Source organism: Ciconia boyciana, chromosome 15, assembly GCF_034638445.1.
Source record: "Ciconia boyciana chromosome 15, ASM3463844v1, whole genome shotgun sequence".
NCBI classification, from domain to species: Eukaryota; Metazoa; Chordata; class Aves; order Ciconiiformes; family Ciconiidae; genus Ciconia; species Ciconia boyciana.
In genome coordinates, this window is record NC_132948.1 from 7,647,910 (window position 1) to 7,663,081 (window position 15,172).

The 15,172-nt window shown below is 53.2% G+C and overlaps 1 protein-coding gene across 10 annotated transcripts in view; it reads right to left on the reverse strand.

Annotated features, from left to right (window-relative positions):
• Positions 1-15,172, reverse strand: part of SGSM1 (small G protein signaling modulator 1) — a 48,107-nt gene that overhangs the window by 21,656 nt on the left and 11,279 nt on the right. For 9 of the 10 annotated variants that reach the window (XR_012045233.1, XR_012045235.1, XM_072879933.1 and 6 more), the window contains 5 exons: positions 11,644-11,719; positions 2,797-2,959; positions 1,814-1,966; positions 1,190-1,257; positions 487-632 (listed from right to left, as the gene is read on the reverse strand). Coding sequence is in view for 8 of the 10 variants with exons in the window: in XM_072879933.1 (XP_072736034.1) it covers positions 487-632; positions 1,190-1,257; positions 1,814-1,966; positions 2,797-2,959; positions 11,644-11,719 (606 nt within the window). In the remaining 2 variants the exon portion in view is untranslated. Of the gene's footprint in view, positions 1-486; positions 633-1,189; positions 1,258-1,813; positions 1,967-2,796; positions 2,960-11,643; positions 11,720-15,172 lie in introns of those variants that run through there. The other variant, XM_072879934.1, reaches the window with a different exon arrangement.

Here is a 15,172-nt window from a genome sequence, read left to right on the forward strand (position 1 = left end):
ACATGAGGTCAGCACAGACGCCTCTTGCTTTCAAAAAGCTTCTCCTGAAAGCTCATTCCCTCCTCACTTATAAACTTAAGAAAGTCACTACTAGAAATCTTTCCCTTTGTGTCCTCTAAGAGGATTCCTGGCTCTGGCCAAGCTCGATTCTGTACTTAGAGAAGCCCCAGGAGTGTGCTTTGTTTGCAATAAACAGAGCAGACTTCAGCTGCCTTTGCTTTTCGTTCATACATTTCGTTCCCAAAGGGCAGAGACGCCATGATGCAGTGCCACGTTGGTCCAGCACGCCTGCAACACGGCCCATGTTCCCAGCACTTCTGGCTTGAAGACTTCAAGTAACTGCACTTTTCTACCTTTTCTCATCAGAGGGCTTCACAGCCCTTTTCAAACAGACGGAGCCTCAAACCCTGGCGAGTGCTGCCTGTGCACCCCAGGAGGAGCGCTGCGGGGGGCTGTCCCTCCCAGCCTGGCCGTCCCCCCACTCACGCAGAGCGCCGGGCGCTTGGTGGGCGAGTCCTGGCGACAGTGCGAGCTGTGGATCCGGTGCCTCTGAACCAGCTCGTCAGCTGAGGGGTCTGTCCAGAAGTGGTCAGCAGTCTTCATCTTCGTGTACTCCAGCGCACAGGGCCCCACTGCACATAGAAGAAAAATCGCAAACGTAAGGAAGTCATCGGTGTTGTTCTGATGACTGTGGTCATTTCTCAGATCCCCGGAGTCCAGCATCTCAGAGCAGGGGTGGTGGGACAGCAGGCAACAAGCACCAGGCTTAGCACACATTGCTGCTGCATTGTATAACAGGAGTGAAGAATTCGGAGGGGTCAGCCGGCCCTGGCAGCGAGCAATAACCCGCTGCCTGACCGGTCACGTGCATGCCGAGCCCTGCGTTGCAGCACCGCATTGCTTCCCAGGCCCCGGCCTCAGCCCTGGTTTATGTCCATCAGTAGTACTGAAGCCTGTGCAAGAAAAGGAAACCCCAAGCTCAGCCTTGCAACTCTTCATCTCTATTCACTGCTCAGCAGCTGGGCATCACGTGGTCTTTATAAGCACTCTGCAGGGCTACCTGTCCAGGGCTATTAAGTTTTCTGAAGTTCTTACTAGAAAACAATTGCATCTCACATCCCAGATCACAGAACTGGGAACACAGATTTGGAAAGCAAGCTATCAAAGTAGGGTAAGAGGAAAGTGTTACCCAATAAAGATGCAAGAATTGGCCCATCCACAGGATCCATCAGGAGAGCTTCTTTCTCATAGTACTTACTAGAAGAAATAGAGAGCAGAATGCTGTAGCATTTCAACCCCCTGCGACTGCAAAAATGATAGACAGTGGTTCTACATCACTGTCCTGCCCTTCCTTCTCTTTCTGTATGACTGCTTGATGGTGAGAGGGCAAGAAGCCCTTAATAGGCTATTTCTGCTAGCCGTGAAATTCCTGGGGAATAGATGCCCTCCTGCAGCACACTGCAACCATCACCATCTCCTAACAAAACATCCTTGGGACTGGAGATGACACCTCCCCAGGACAGGACACCTCAGCATGCAGTTTCCAGAAGATAAGGATGATGCGGTCCCCAACAACTCAGCTGTCAGCAGAGCAAGCATGGCCTGTCTTTATTTTAGGGAGTGTACAGCGGCCACCAGCAGCAGGGCATCAGTCAGAGACCCCGTGCTGGGCACAGAGCAACACAACTGGCCTGTCCCATCCAGGGACTTCTCTGGCCTGCTTGGACACAGCTCAGCCAGCAACACCTCCAGGACCATCAGAAAGGGCAGATACTGGTAGTGAGTTGGGAGGGGGGCCTGTGCCAGCACTCACCTGCTATTTTCTACCAAGTAATGCACGATTTTATCCAAGACCTTTTCAAAGAGGGCTGTGCGGATCCAGAGGTGCTTGATGGCTTGAGGAGACAGGTTGGGCAGCTTCGGCATCTTGCGCACATTCTCCGGGATGCCCTGGACTTGATTTCGTCTTTAGAGGTACAAGGCAAAAGACAACATCATCACTGGCTCATCACTGAGCGCTGCAGGAGCCCAGGGCACTCTCAGCACCTTGTGGGGCACGAGGCCAGGGTTTCAGTGGTGCTGACTGTGGTGGCTGGGGGATGCCTAGGGAACTGCATGGGGACAGGGCTCTGGAGTCTGCTCCCTTCATCTATTCCACCCCTACTCCAGAAGGCCCACATCTGCATTTGAAAACTGACTTCAGTAAATGGGTTTCCCACTGTAAAGGCACCCTAGAACAAGCTTCTGCCTCAGCAGAGTCCTTCAACCCACACACCTTTTCCACTGGTGCCTGAGGACAGCAGTTCACAAGCAAAGCAGCTTATCTTAGGACAGCATAAAGACTCCTGCCCCCGGGTAGCTGCACCATCCATCTCCCTGGTTCCTGTCCAAGGATGAGTAAGCCATTCTCAAACAGAAGTTGAATTACTGCAGGTTCAAGCCCTGCACATCGAGGCAGACCAAATTTGGTTCCAGTTGGCTTAGTGCACTGGTCCATAAACTGTGACAGTTCAGGAGCAAACGTGCTTAGCTGTCCCTGAAGCATGAGACAAGGGGCAGAGGAAGTAAGAACTTGTCCATCCTAGCTTAAACCACAGCTGCAACTCACAGTCTCCTAGAAAAGCAACCACTTCAGTCAAGATATCAAAAGCCCACGACAGGACTCTGCTTCACTGAAAGAGCAATTCCTCCTGCAGAGGCTCAAGTTGGACATTGCAATCCACAGTCATACCCACACTACACACCCACACCGAAATGTGAGCCACCTGTGGGCTAACAGCAATGCTGGTGCCTTACGCATTCTCAATGAGCTGCTCCAGGTCTTGCACCTTCTTGCAAAGCTCCTCTGCCAGAGGAAAGCTCTTGCCGACCTTCATAAACAGAGCTGCTATCTTGTTGCTGCGCAGGAATCCTGCTGCCCTCCGCTTCAAGCCGTACAAGACACAGGCTTCCACAGCAGCTGCAACAAAGCAAAGTTGTTACTGAAGCAGCAGAACTCAGAGCTCACGTCACAACAGGCGGTCTCCTGCTGCATCCATGACCTTACTCCACCGCAGAAATGTTTCCCAAGAGGAAACCAGTGCCATGTTCTACTCCTGCCTAAGCAAAGAGCAGATCAGGGAACCCAGATGTCTTTTGACCCAAAGCAGCAGACAGTGGTACGGCTTTTCTGCCTCCAGAGTCATCAGTTCTGCTGACTACACAAAGGTACAATTTTGGTTTTGCAATACAGAAAAATTGAAGTTGGTGACATCTATTAGAAGGTCGGCGAATATGAACAAAAGGGCTAGCTTGATGGAAGTAAACATGAACTGTGGGTGTGCAAAAATGTACGTACTTCAATGGAGAGTTAACTTGTGCCTGTTAAAGTAGATCTAGGGTCTTCCTGAAATCACCTGAGAGGGACTAGTCAGGCAGACTAACTTGTCTTGGACCCACCTATCTGACCAACCAACAGCCTAAAGAGACCTTACTAGACTGCTAATGAAATGGGAACGTGCAGCTTTCGGACCTCAGAGGTGTATGGTACCTCTGTGCCACCAACAGCGAGCAGTCTGTGCTGACGTGCCAAGCTAGCAGCCTGGATTAGGATTTCTAAGACTGCTTTGTTCATTCATAAAACAGAGCAGGAGAAAGGACTTGGACCGCTGTGCTTGCAGCCCTTCGTTCTGAAAACGCCAGGATCTGGCTCCGCTACACGATATCCTGAATGCAAACAAATCGATGCTAACGCTGGGAAATCTCAGCATGCACGGAGGTTGCATCCTGCTTCCAAGGTTTGTGCCGGCACAATCGCTGTTACCAGAGCAGTGATTTTCCCAGCAGAGGAGCGACCAGCTCATGGTGCAGCAGTAGTCTCACGGATCAGGAGCTGCCAAGAGCCCGGTCGTACAGAGTCACTCAGGTTAAGCCTGTGGGAGTAAACAGTTTATCTGTGGTTTAACAGCTTGAAGCTAAGTGTGGCTGCACAGTGCACAGTGATGCATCTGGCTATGCTCCCCTGGCTAAAGGGGTCTGAAACCCTTTCAGGTGACCAGTTTGTCTATGGGGCCAGCAGCCCCAGCCAAGCCTGGGACAGAGAGCAGGCTTTTGCAGTGTCACTGGGGAGGGCACTACCAACAGCACACCAGATTCAGGGTCCCTCTCCAAGCTCAGCACACGAGTCCCTCTCCTTTCTCTCCAGTGTGTTCATCAGTCCAGCTGCCATCATTAATCAATGGGCTAGATGGAAGGACGGGATGTAAAACTTCTCAAACAATATATTTTAAGGCAGAGAACATCCCCACTTGGCCTTCAGGAAAATGTCCTCATGAGACACGCGACAACTACCAAGCAAGTGCGCTGCATTTTCTCCAGGTAGGATAATCGCTTTGCTATGCAGACAAACAGGCTGATGTTCTCCTTGCAGGTTTCTTGCAGATTATAGAGAAACCGAACACTGAAGTTTCCCTTCAGCCCAGTTTGAGGGAGGGGAACAGGAGATTTTGGCCCTGGCCCCCTGCACTGGGAGGGTCCAAGCGAGAAGGAGAAAGCTCAGGAGTGGGAGACGGCCACACTGAGGATTTCTAAAGCAGCAGAGCAAATGGGGCAGTTTTTTCACAAAAAATCCCAGTGTTCACACAAACATTTTCAAAAAAAACCCTAAAGGCAATAGAGAACCTAGGGATAAACCACAGGCAACGCCAGCAGCTCGGTCTGGCTTTGGAGACCCTCCCAGCCTGGCGGTGACTCAGTTGGCTCTTTGCAGCTGATACTCGGCAGTAAAGTCCCCGTGCAAGGCTTCACTTAACTCCCTGCGCTACGCTCTGCCGAAAGGCAGCGTCAGGCACTCACCGAACCACAGCGGGTGCCCAGAGAGCACCGGCCGCCTGCCCTCTCCTGCCAGGCTCCCCGCCCGGGCATGCAGCGAGTGAGGAGCCCGGGGAGCCGGCTCTGCTGACGATGGGAGACGGCGATGACTCCACAGAAAGACGTGCACACGTACAGGCTCCACTGGCAATGTGTTTGCCGGAGTCCCCTGGGAGGGCTCAGGATGGATGTCTAGTGTCAAACAGACTTATTAAACAGGCTGATCAAAGCACTGGAAAATTACACAGACCCACAGTTCTGCAGGCTATTGATCTGGGTCTGACAACAAGCTTTCTGGTGCACTGGCACCCCTCCTTCCCCAGGAACCCGATGCTGCAGAGCCAGCCGCGCTGAGCCTTCCCTGCAGCGGCCCAGCAGATGCTGATTCGTCTCTCCTTTGGAAAGGCATTTTTTCCTACAGCTGAACAACTCTATGGAGACATTTTAAAAGACATTTCATGCAGACCCATCAACATCAGCTCCCAGGGCTGAGAGATGCTCTCATTATCTCTGCCCTGCTTAGTGCCATGCCTGAGTTCACCGCTGAGCGGGCAGGGCGGGCGGGCAGCATCTGAGGTGCTGCGAGACACGTCCTGTGCTAACAGCAGAAAAGCAACACATTTGGGCCAGCCAAGTCCTGCTCACCCCAAACCAGCCATTCAGAGCCACTAGACGGATAACTAGGTTTTAAATAAAGCCCTGCACAAACCCTCCTGAAGCCCAGACATACTACAAATAGCACAGCCCATGCACAGATAGGTCTTCCTACCTGTCCCAGAGGACTATTTGCAGCTGCAAAATAAGACCAGACTGCTTTGTGGCTTTGGGACCAAACGCAAGACGACCCACCCCTCCCTCGCACACACTCAAATCACCCCACCCCACATCCCTTCATTCATTTGTTCTATGTTCCAAGTGCGACATACAAGTGACAGACACAAACAACCCTACCTGCCTAAGACTGCACCCAGTCATACCCATTTTAGAGTGCCCAGCCATGGAGCAGGCATCTCCTGAAAGCTCAGGCAGGTCTCTGCCGCTAACCTCAGCAGGGTGGAATAGCAGTCATCAACCCCAGCAAAGTGGGGTCAGGAGCCAGCTGGAAGTGGAACTGCAAGCAAAAAAGCCACATGAACAGTAACCCATAGCTTTGGTTTTGAAGTGTAAGGTTATGCCGACATATAGCTGAACAAGCAAATCACAGCAGCACCTTCAAAACCTGGGGAGAAGTCCTCCCTCTCCACCGAGACTGAACAGAGGGTGAGGTCTCTGTGGGACTGCACTGCCAACATCAGAGCTCTACCAATGGAGCTGGACATCAGCCCCAGTGTCTGCTGCCAGCACTGGGCAGGGCACCATCACCCCCTCCTCCAATTTGTATTTTTTGGGATTTCCCTGTTCTCGAGCAGCCATCTCCAGCTCTTCGGAGGCGGCCTCAGCCTCCACAGCAAGCACCAGCCTGGCTGGGCTCCAATGCTCACCTGGTGCAGCTCAGCCCCGGAGCTGCCGGACACAGTGCAAGAGCAGCGCTGGATTTGTGGCATCCCCAGCTCTGCCAAGCCATCAGTTGTCAAATCAATTATGCTGTCAATCAGCAACTCATCCGGGCCCAGTTTTCTGGCAGCTGCACATGGTAACAAGAGGTCAGCAAGGCAATGAGCCCAAAAAGCCCCTCTGTGCCTCACACCCAACCTCATATGCCAGAGAGCAGAGTCATGCAGGCAAGCCTGGGGCAGGCAGATGAGGTCTCCCTGCCACTGCTGCCCACCAAAATGCCTTAGCAAACCAGGCACCCTCTGCCTCCGCCAGCCCCCAGAGTGCCATACGGTAACAAGGCAGCCCACCCTGGCAAGCACAGGGGCTTGCCGAGGGGCTGCCGTGGCCTCCAGCACCACAGGGGACCAGCAGCCAGGGCTGCCTCCCTGCACAGCTGCCCTGCAGCCCTCCCAAGAGACAACCTCTGTTGGGCACCAGACGCAAAATGTGCCATCAGTTCCACTCCCAATTTCCAGCACATGAGCGAGAGCACTCACGCTCACGCAGGAGAGCGGCAGATCGCTGTGCTCACGTCATGGCCAGTGCATCACACCTCCCTGCCAGCTAGAGAGCAGCACAAGGGAGAAAACCCGGACTGCTGAAAAGCCTCCCAGCACGCTCCAGCAAGACAGAGCAGTTGTCAGCGTCTGTCCTCAATGCTGTAGCCCAAACCTCTCCAAAGCACCACTTCTGCTGGCAAAACTACACACGAATGTGCAGTCTCCATAGGAAAAACTCTCCCTGTGCTCTCCCAAGGGCTCAGAAACTCAAGCACATAAACTAAGTGCACTGGGTCCATGTTAAATCCAGGGGTAACAGTAATTTCTTTTTTAACCTTATGATTTTTTGAGCCCAGTTCATAACTTACTGTCACCACTGCCAACAGACACTGTGAAGAGAAAGACTCCCCATCCCTACAGCAGAGACAAACGGTGCAGGGGCTCTGTGCAGCTACACCCAGGCAAGGTGGGAGTTTTATTTCTCGGCAAAAGACTAAAGATATTTGAGATCCCGAGAGTGCTCTGGCCTGGCACGATTCAAACCACTCAGGGGTTGAGTATGAAGGCAGTCTCAGCACTGATGTAGACAACAAACCCTCAGCTCACGCAGGCCCCCAGCCCTGCTGCTGGCTCTGCATCAGCCTCCCAGGGCAGCGTGAACATGACAGGTGCCAGCTCGCGTTTGTCTGCTTCAAACCCTTCCCTCGCGGGCAAAACAGGGCAGCTGCCCTTTCCTGCCAGACCACTGGCTTCATCAGAAGGGGTTTGCAGTACACTGGCTACGCAGAAGATGAGGAGGGCTCTGTGAGGAAGGTGGCTCCCCCCAGAGAAAAGGGCAGCTCTGCCTAGCCAGAGCCAGGCTTGCAGCACGCTCTGCTTGTCAGCCAAAGAGGTTATTCATAAGCTCAGCTGGCTCACACGGAGAGCCACAGCATCGAGGAAGGTGCACGCACCATTCAAATGAGAGAGCAACAGCAGACAGACCAGAAGGTGTAGACACCAGAAACCAGTGGAAGTGCAGCAGCATCATTAAGAAGCCAGAAGGAACCAAGGAGCCCTTCGTGCCCGGATGCCTCAGCTCCATGTCGCAGGAGGCTATAAATAATTCCAGGCTGCAAAGCCTCGTGCTGCACAGAAAAGCAGAGAATGAGTCACACCTTGAAGTCTGTTCTGCTCTTTCGATGCCATTCGGTCGACAGCATACAAAGGCACACAGGCCTGAAACAAGCACCCGCATGTCTTTTATGCGAGGGCCCAGGAGAAAAGAAGGCAGCCTCTTTGCTCTCCAAAGCAGAAAAGGAGACCTCACAGCTCCCTTCTCTTTCTTTTTTGTGCCTATGTCTGTGGATGCTACAGTCTTATTCAGTGGCAACAGTGCTGCACAAGCCTTCTCGGAGCAACTTCTTCAAAAGCTAGTTGTCATCACTTCTGTCATTTTCTTCCCAGCCTCCAAATTAGCAAGCTGCCCTTCAGCTATTTGTAAATTGAGGAGTGCCGCTCCCCCTCCACACGCTGCCTGCAGCATTTGCTCAGCAGCAGCCACATGGCCCCAGCCTGGGCGTGCTGGAAGCGCAGCTGACTGTAACTCAGCAAACATCTCTGCTGAGAGCGACAGGCACAGCAAGCAGAGCAGGCTCCAAACGGGCACAGGCTGCCACCCCCTTACCTGGAAGCTAGGGCTCATCGTGTTGGAGTAGAGCACCAGAGTTTCCCTGCCAACTCCAGTCCCAGGGCTGAGCCACAGGACGACAAGGGAGTTTCTTGCTCTGCCCTTTAAAGAAGCTTGCTCGGCCAAGGACCCTGCGAGGTCCACATCCCCATCTCAAATCCCTGGCAGCAGCGATGCTGAGCAGACACCGCGCAGCAGTGGAGTCCGGCTGCACTTGCCCAGGCTCCTCGGTTTGCAGGAGCAATGCTTCCTCTTGCAGCTACGCTGGGCTTTGAGCAGGGACCGCAGGGATGGCTGGCTGTCACCTGGGGAGGAGACGTGGCAGCAAACAGCAAGCCACAGATAAAACGGCCAGTAGCTTTCCCTGCAGCTGGCAGCCATCTCTCCCAAGGCCCTTTCAGCCGTACCATTTGCAGGGGACAGCCTGCCTCCCTCCCCTAACACTCCTTCTTTGCAGAAAGCAGGGAAGGTTTGTCAGCAGCTCTGTGCCCTGCAGAAAGGAATACAGGTTGCTTCTGCCAGAGGCCTCCCTGCCTATCGGACATCTAAGGTGCTTTGCAGAGCCTGGGAAGGCTCCTGGTCTCAGGGGTTCACCATTGCATGGCAGCAAGGGACAAGGAAGTGCCCCAGATCTGCTCCAGGAGCACCCAGGCATGTTGCAGTGCCCAGGCTCTGCCCAGCGGTGCCCCCAGAGATTCCCCACAGGCCTCCAGGACCGCGACGAGCAGGAAGGCCGTGGCTGTTAGGAAGGCTCAGGCCAAGGGAGCCCACAACATCACCTCCGCTACATGGCAGAGCTGGGCACAGACTCCGGCTCTGCAGCTGCCTGCACCGCAGCCTGCCTGCTCAGCCATCACCCTGCATGGTGCCGTAGACACTACCGAGGCAGCCAGGAGCAGGGAGACCCAGCACATGGCAGACAACATGGGCGCCCAGGGCTGTGAAATTGGTGAGTGGGCAGAGAGGGAGCACAGCTTCTTCCAGTAGAGCTACCATGATGCCTCCTCTGTCTGTCTTCTCAGTAGAAATACGTGAAACGGAGAGGGCAGCAGGCAAGCACCTCACCCTGCTAAACGGCAGGGGAGGCACAGCTTCCTCGGCAGCAGTGCATGGCCAGTGAGCGTGAGAGATCAGTCTGAGCTAGGAGAAAGGGCAGCACCCACCTTGCAGATGGGACCTCTACCCATGCCAGGGCACAGGCACACACACCGCACTCCCCAAAAGCCCCTTCCAAGCAGGGACAGATACCGCGCTCCAGGACAAGACATCCTGCCCTGGGAGTAAGCGGGCAGAGGGAACTCTAACCAATTCCATCACAAGTCCAGTGTAGGAACTTTGTCTTGCAAAATTCAGGTAGCATCCCAAAGAGAGCAATTCCACAGACTTTGCTGGACGGAGCCTCATCTCACACATGCAAGCAGGGAAGCGAACAGGGTAAGGCAGCACAATCTCTAGCCCTCAGCAAGCCACCTTCAGCAAACTACCTCCATCATTTGACCAGTGCTGACAGTGACCAACAGCAACAGCTTTTGCATCCACGCTGCCCCGAGAGCAGGACCTGGAGGGAGAACCACTGTGTCTGGCAGGAGTCTGGCAAAACGGTCCATTGCGATGCTGACTGCCGCTCTGTTACGTGTAACGCTGCCAAGGGAAGGGGCTGTAAACAGATTCAAAAACAAAGGCACCTGGGAAAACCACCGTGGTGCAAGCCTACTGCCAACTTGGAGGACAGCTGGGGACTTACTCTTCTTCCGCAGCGGTCACTGGTATCTCCCAAAACCAGTATCCGTCTCTCAGAAAGCTGCTAGTGAGGAGACGGAGGCAGATGGAAGGCACCAGGCACCTTGCCAAAGCACGCTCTTGAGCTCTGGGTGAGTGGGTAAACACTTGACACTGACAGGGCTGCCAGGGCACAAAAACCACAGCTCACATGTCTGATAAATGCTGTCCCCTTGTTTCCTTGAAGCCCCCCATCTGGCTCCAGCTCCATCCCACCTGCACCCCCAAGGGGCTGAGAAATTTTCTTATCCATGCAGCACCTAGCACAAAGGGCCTGGTGCACGCCCAGGGCTCCTGGGCTACAACCACCTCACTCATCTGATAGCCCAAAATGCTTGCCCTGCTATCAACAGACTAATTGCCAAGCTGGTGAAGAGGGCTTTAAACTAAAGTTGCCGGGGGAGAGGAACCTCAATCCATCCCACTCCTACCAGTTTGATGCCAGTGCCAGCAATAGATGCCCAGAGCCTGGAAAGGACCACAGGTCAGCAGGAGGACCTGAAGAGCAGCACAAAGAATTCCAGCCTCTCCAGCCAGTAAGTCGGGGGGCCCAACTTAAATGTCTCTATGCAAACGCACGTAGCATGGGGAAATAAACAAGAGGAGTTAGAGACGTCCACACGCCTGCAGGGCTATGATCTTATTGGCATCACGGAGACCCACCATTGGTGAGATGGCTCCTATGACTGGAGTGTTGGAATGGAAGGATACAGCCTCTTTAGGAAGGACAGGCAGGGGAGACGAGGAGGGGGTATCACCCTCTATGTCAATGACCAGCTGGAGTGCATGGAGCTCTGCCTGGGGATGGGTGAGGAGCCGACCAAGAGCTCAAAGGGAAGGCAGGGACAGGTGACATTATAGTGGGGGCCACCAGACCAGGAAGACCGAGCTGATGAGGCCCTCTATAGACAGATAAGGAGCAGCCTCACGTTCACAAGCCCTGGTTGTCATGGGGGACTTCAACCATGCTGATATCTGTTGGAGGGACAGCACAGCAGGGCATTGCCTGCAATACATGCCAGGGGGACTCTGGGCAAGGACTGTGGAGCAGGAGAGGAGGAGTATTTGTATCTCAAAGGTAGTGTGGAGCAGGAGAGAGCAGCCTTGTTCCTGGTGGAATATGTCATGAGTTTGAGGCCAGGTCTCAGCACCCTGCTCGGTGCAGAGCTCAGCAGGCCAGCGCATCCCAGAGCTGGAGCGTGCGCCAGGAAGCACGCGTACCACAGCCCCAGCACCGGGCAGGGAAAGCCCAACATGAAGAGGGTGCTCCAGCCGCCAGTTCATACCAACATCCCGCCACCAGAGACTCACCACAGAAGGAGATGATGTGGCTGCTGTCCTCATGCACAAACTTCCTCGTCACCGCCTCTTCCATGATCTGCTTCACCTGTTGAACAGAGGCCCAGTTAGAGAAAATGTTGAATTTCAGCCACAAACCAGAGTGAGGAGACCTGCGGTGGAGTAGGCACGAGATGCTCTGCTTGCTTTGTGTCTGTAAGGAAACCTCCTCTACTCTCCAACTTCTCTAATCGCCTCTAACAGCACAAGAGGTCTCACGGAGTATCACTGCACCTTTGCTTGCCGAGCATCACCAGCTATTTCAAAAGGTCAGGTAATAAAAAAGGGATGTTTTGTTTTTGAGAAACTTCAAAGCAGGAAAACTATGAGCAGAGAACTAACTGCAGGAATCAAGCATCATTTAAATAAAAGACATCTTAATAAAGGTAACCGAATCTCATATTCAATACTTTTACAGTATTATTATGTTCTTCCATTTTACGGGGATTTGACAAATTTCATTTGACATAACTGTCCCAAATGACTGTACCTACCTGTCAATGCCAAAGTCGATGATAATCTGGTACCAAATGTGACCAGGAATGCTATTTGCATAGCAATGCAATCAGCGCTGCCCTCCGACTGACTGAGTCTGTACTGCTCATGACATGTTACTGGCACTCATTTCAGTGCAACTAATCAAAAGGAAGCTGTCGTGTAGGTTCCACATCAGGGCCACGAATAGGGGAAGAAAATAAATAGGAACCCACATAAATTAGGAGCATAATTTTTGCAGACACATGGGAGGTCAGACCTGCCAGGTAAGCAGGCTGCAGAGGACAGACTCTAGCCTTGGAGAAGCTCCCAGGACTGCCTGGCTACTCCCCAGCGGTAGCTCAGAGGAGCCTGAGGAGTCAAGCACTATCAGAGCAAGAAATCCAAGTACCCCTAGCACTGCTGCCCTTCCACTAGTACCTGTCCCTGCCAGCACTGACACTGCCCAGCTCTCCCCCGCCCTCTGAGAGCATCCCTTTTGTAGAATACAGACCCCCCAGACCTGTTTCGGAGACACAGCAAGGTCACCCTGTAGGTGCTAATGAACTCGTTGTGCATTAAAGCTGTCTGTTACACATCACCTCAGCGCCAGGTACAACTGCTGCTACGAGACCGGTTCCCCATGGCTCAGCCTTAGCAGCTCAAACAGAACAGGATTATCCTGCAGGGCTTGCCCTCACCCTTCCAATGCAAAGCACTTCCCACGGTGCCTGCAGCCTCAACAGACGTACCTGAGCCAGCTCTCAGCTCTCCAGCCCACTCTCCCATGCAGCCCGTGTTGTTTCCTTGGTATTTTGGAGCTAGAAAACTGGGCTAGACAGAGCTTTGTTCCAACCATACACAGCAACTGCAGGTTACGAATTTGAGTCACTATGAAAGCAGAGGATTTTTTAAGTGCCTTGACTTCCTATTTCTGATGATCAGCTTCTGACGCAGGTTGCCAGCAAGCTGTCCCCACCTTGCTGAATGTCTCCTGTTGGAAGCATGTTGTCCTCCCTCTGTGTGTCCTACTGCTCCTGGCAGCTACCTTGCTGCTGTGCTGAACTCAGTTATTCTCTACAAGAAGGACATCGAAGGGGAGACCAAAACACATGCTGCTGCTAAAGAGTAATGGTTCTGGGCACCTCAAGCAACCTTGCACTCTCAACAGAAATTACTTCTCCCGGTGCCCACATACTGGGGGAATACTGCTCAGGGTGCTCTGCCTTTCAGGGTGGGATTCTGCATGAAATGCCCTTAAAGCTGGATGATGTGGGGGAATATGATCCTGCGATCAGGGCCAAAGCACTGCCAGGGGAACGCAGAGCAGCTCTGAGAGCTGCCCCAGTTCTCAAGCAACATCATCTCCATTTGCCCCCACACCTCTGTAGGACACAGGAGCTGCACACTCTGTGGGACGTGGAGTTTAGTGCTCAGAGAGGTTTGAGCTTTGATCAGAAAGCACTGGAGAAAAAGGTGTTATTAATGAAGGTGGCAGCCCCAGACTGATGGCCCCATGAACCGCCCCAGCTCTGCCAGCCGCCGTTCTCCATCCAGACTGCTTCCTCGACACTGTGCCTACCACAGCCTTGCTGGCTAAGCCCTGCCAGCTCATACCAGCAGACCACGGGATCTGTCCCCCCATCACCCCACAGCCCTGGTGTCAACACTGCAGCCTTTCCAGGCAGACCCCAGCTGTCCTGCTCCCAAGGTGCCGTGCCTTTTACAGCCAGCCTGGCCTGGCCTGCCCGGAGCAGTGGTGACTTCCATCCTCAGCTGTCACCCTCTCTAATCCTGCTGAAATCAGCAAAAGTCCAGCTGAATGTTTGGTCCTTAAATGTTCAGTTCCTAACCATTTTTCCTTTTAAATACTGAGCTGCCAGCATGCCCAGATCTCATCTTCTAGTGCCTCTATATCATCTTGCTTTTCACTCTTTGCTTTCAGAAAATGCAGGGGAAAGGGTTCACAGTGCAGAGATGCAGGCATAAGAGAGGCTCTGCTTATCAAGATGTTCTCTCTGAAGGCACGGGAAGGAGGAAAAAACAGCAGGTCAAGACTTGGCCAAGCAAACCTTGCATGTATGAGAGACCTTTAATGGCATCATTTGGGGAATTCAACTCCTTTGCAAGATATAATCAAGGTCAGTTACGCACAGCTGACAGCTCAATAAAGGAAATCCTTTTACTAATATGGATTAAGAAAAAAGTCATATCTAAAGCCAAAAGCATCTGCCTGCATGTCAAAGCAATCAGGTCAGCTCCCTGTGCCGCTCTGCTCGACATGCTGGGTGACTAAGAGAGCCTGCTGGTGAAGCTGGGGGGAGCAGGATTTGCACAGTGATTTCACCTGTATCCTGGCAGCTCAGATGAGCTGACAGTGAGTCAGGAACTCACAGCAGGGAATGTCACCGAGATGTGGACCTCAGGACTGGAGGTGGCTTAGAGCACTGGGAACTTCCTCTGGGCACGGCACAACTGCTGCAGTTCCTACGTCCCGACTCTGCGCTCGGAGCAGCGACTCCAGCTGCAGGAACACCCCAGGCATGGAGGGCTCCGCTTCCAGAGACCCGCAGAAAAGCTCTACCTCAGGGCTTTATTGTGGCAAATGGCCAAAAACTGCAGCTGTCCCTTATCAGGGCACCTTCCAGCAAGGCGAGGCCAGGTGAGGTTAGCAAGCCCTTCACTTCATTACATCCAACGTACAGTTTTTCCCCTTGTACCATTGCCACGTGCTGAGCACCACAAAGGGGGCAGCTGCAATCCTCACTCAGGCTTCACGGCTCCAGCAGTGGTTTATTTTAAACTTCATCAACAGAAGGAACCCTGTGAAACAGAAATGGAGACAGAGCAAGTCCCAGCGACAGGAAAGGAGTCCTTCTCTTTGGTTCGCTGCATTATAGCGAGACATATCCCTTGACCTTGGCTGCAGTGGTGGATTACAGACGGGAAGCAGCACACACCTCTTGTCCACCAGCAGCCAGTGCCCAGGTGTGCACCAAGACAGATTTCCTCCTTCTCCTCCATCTGA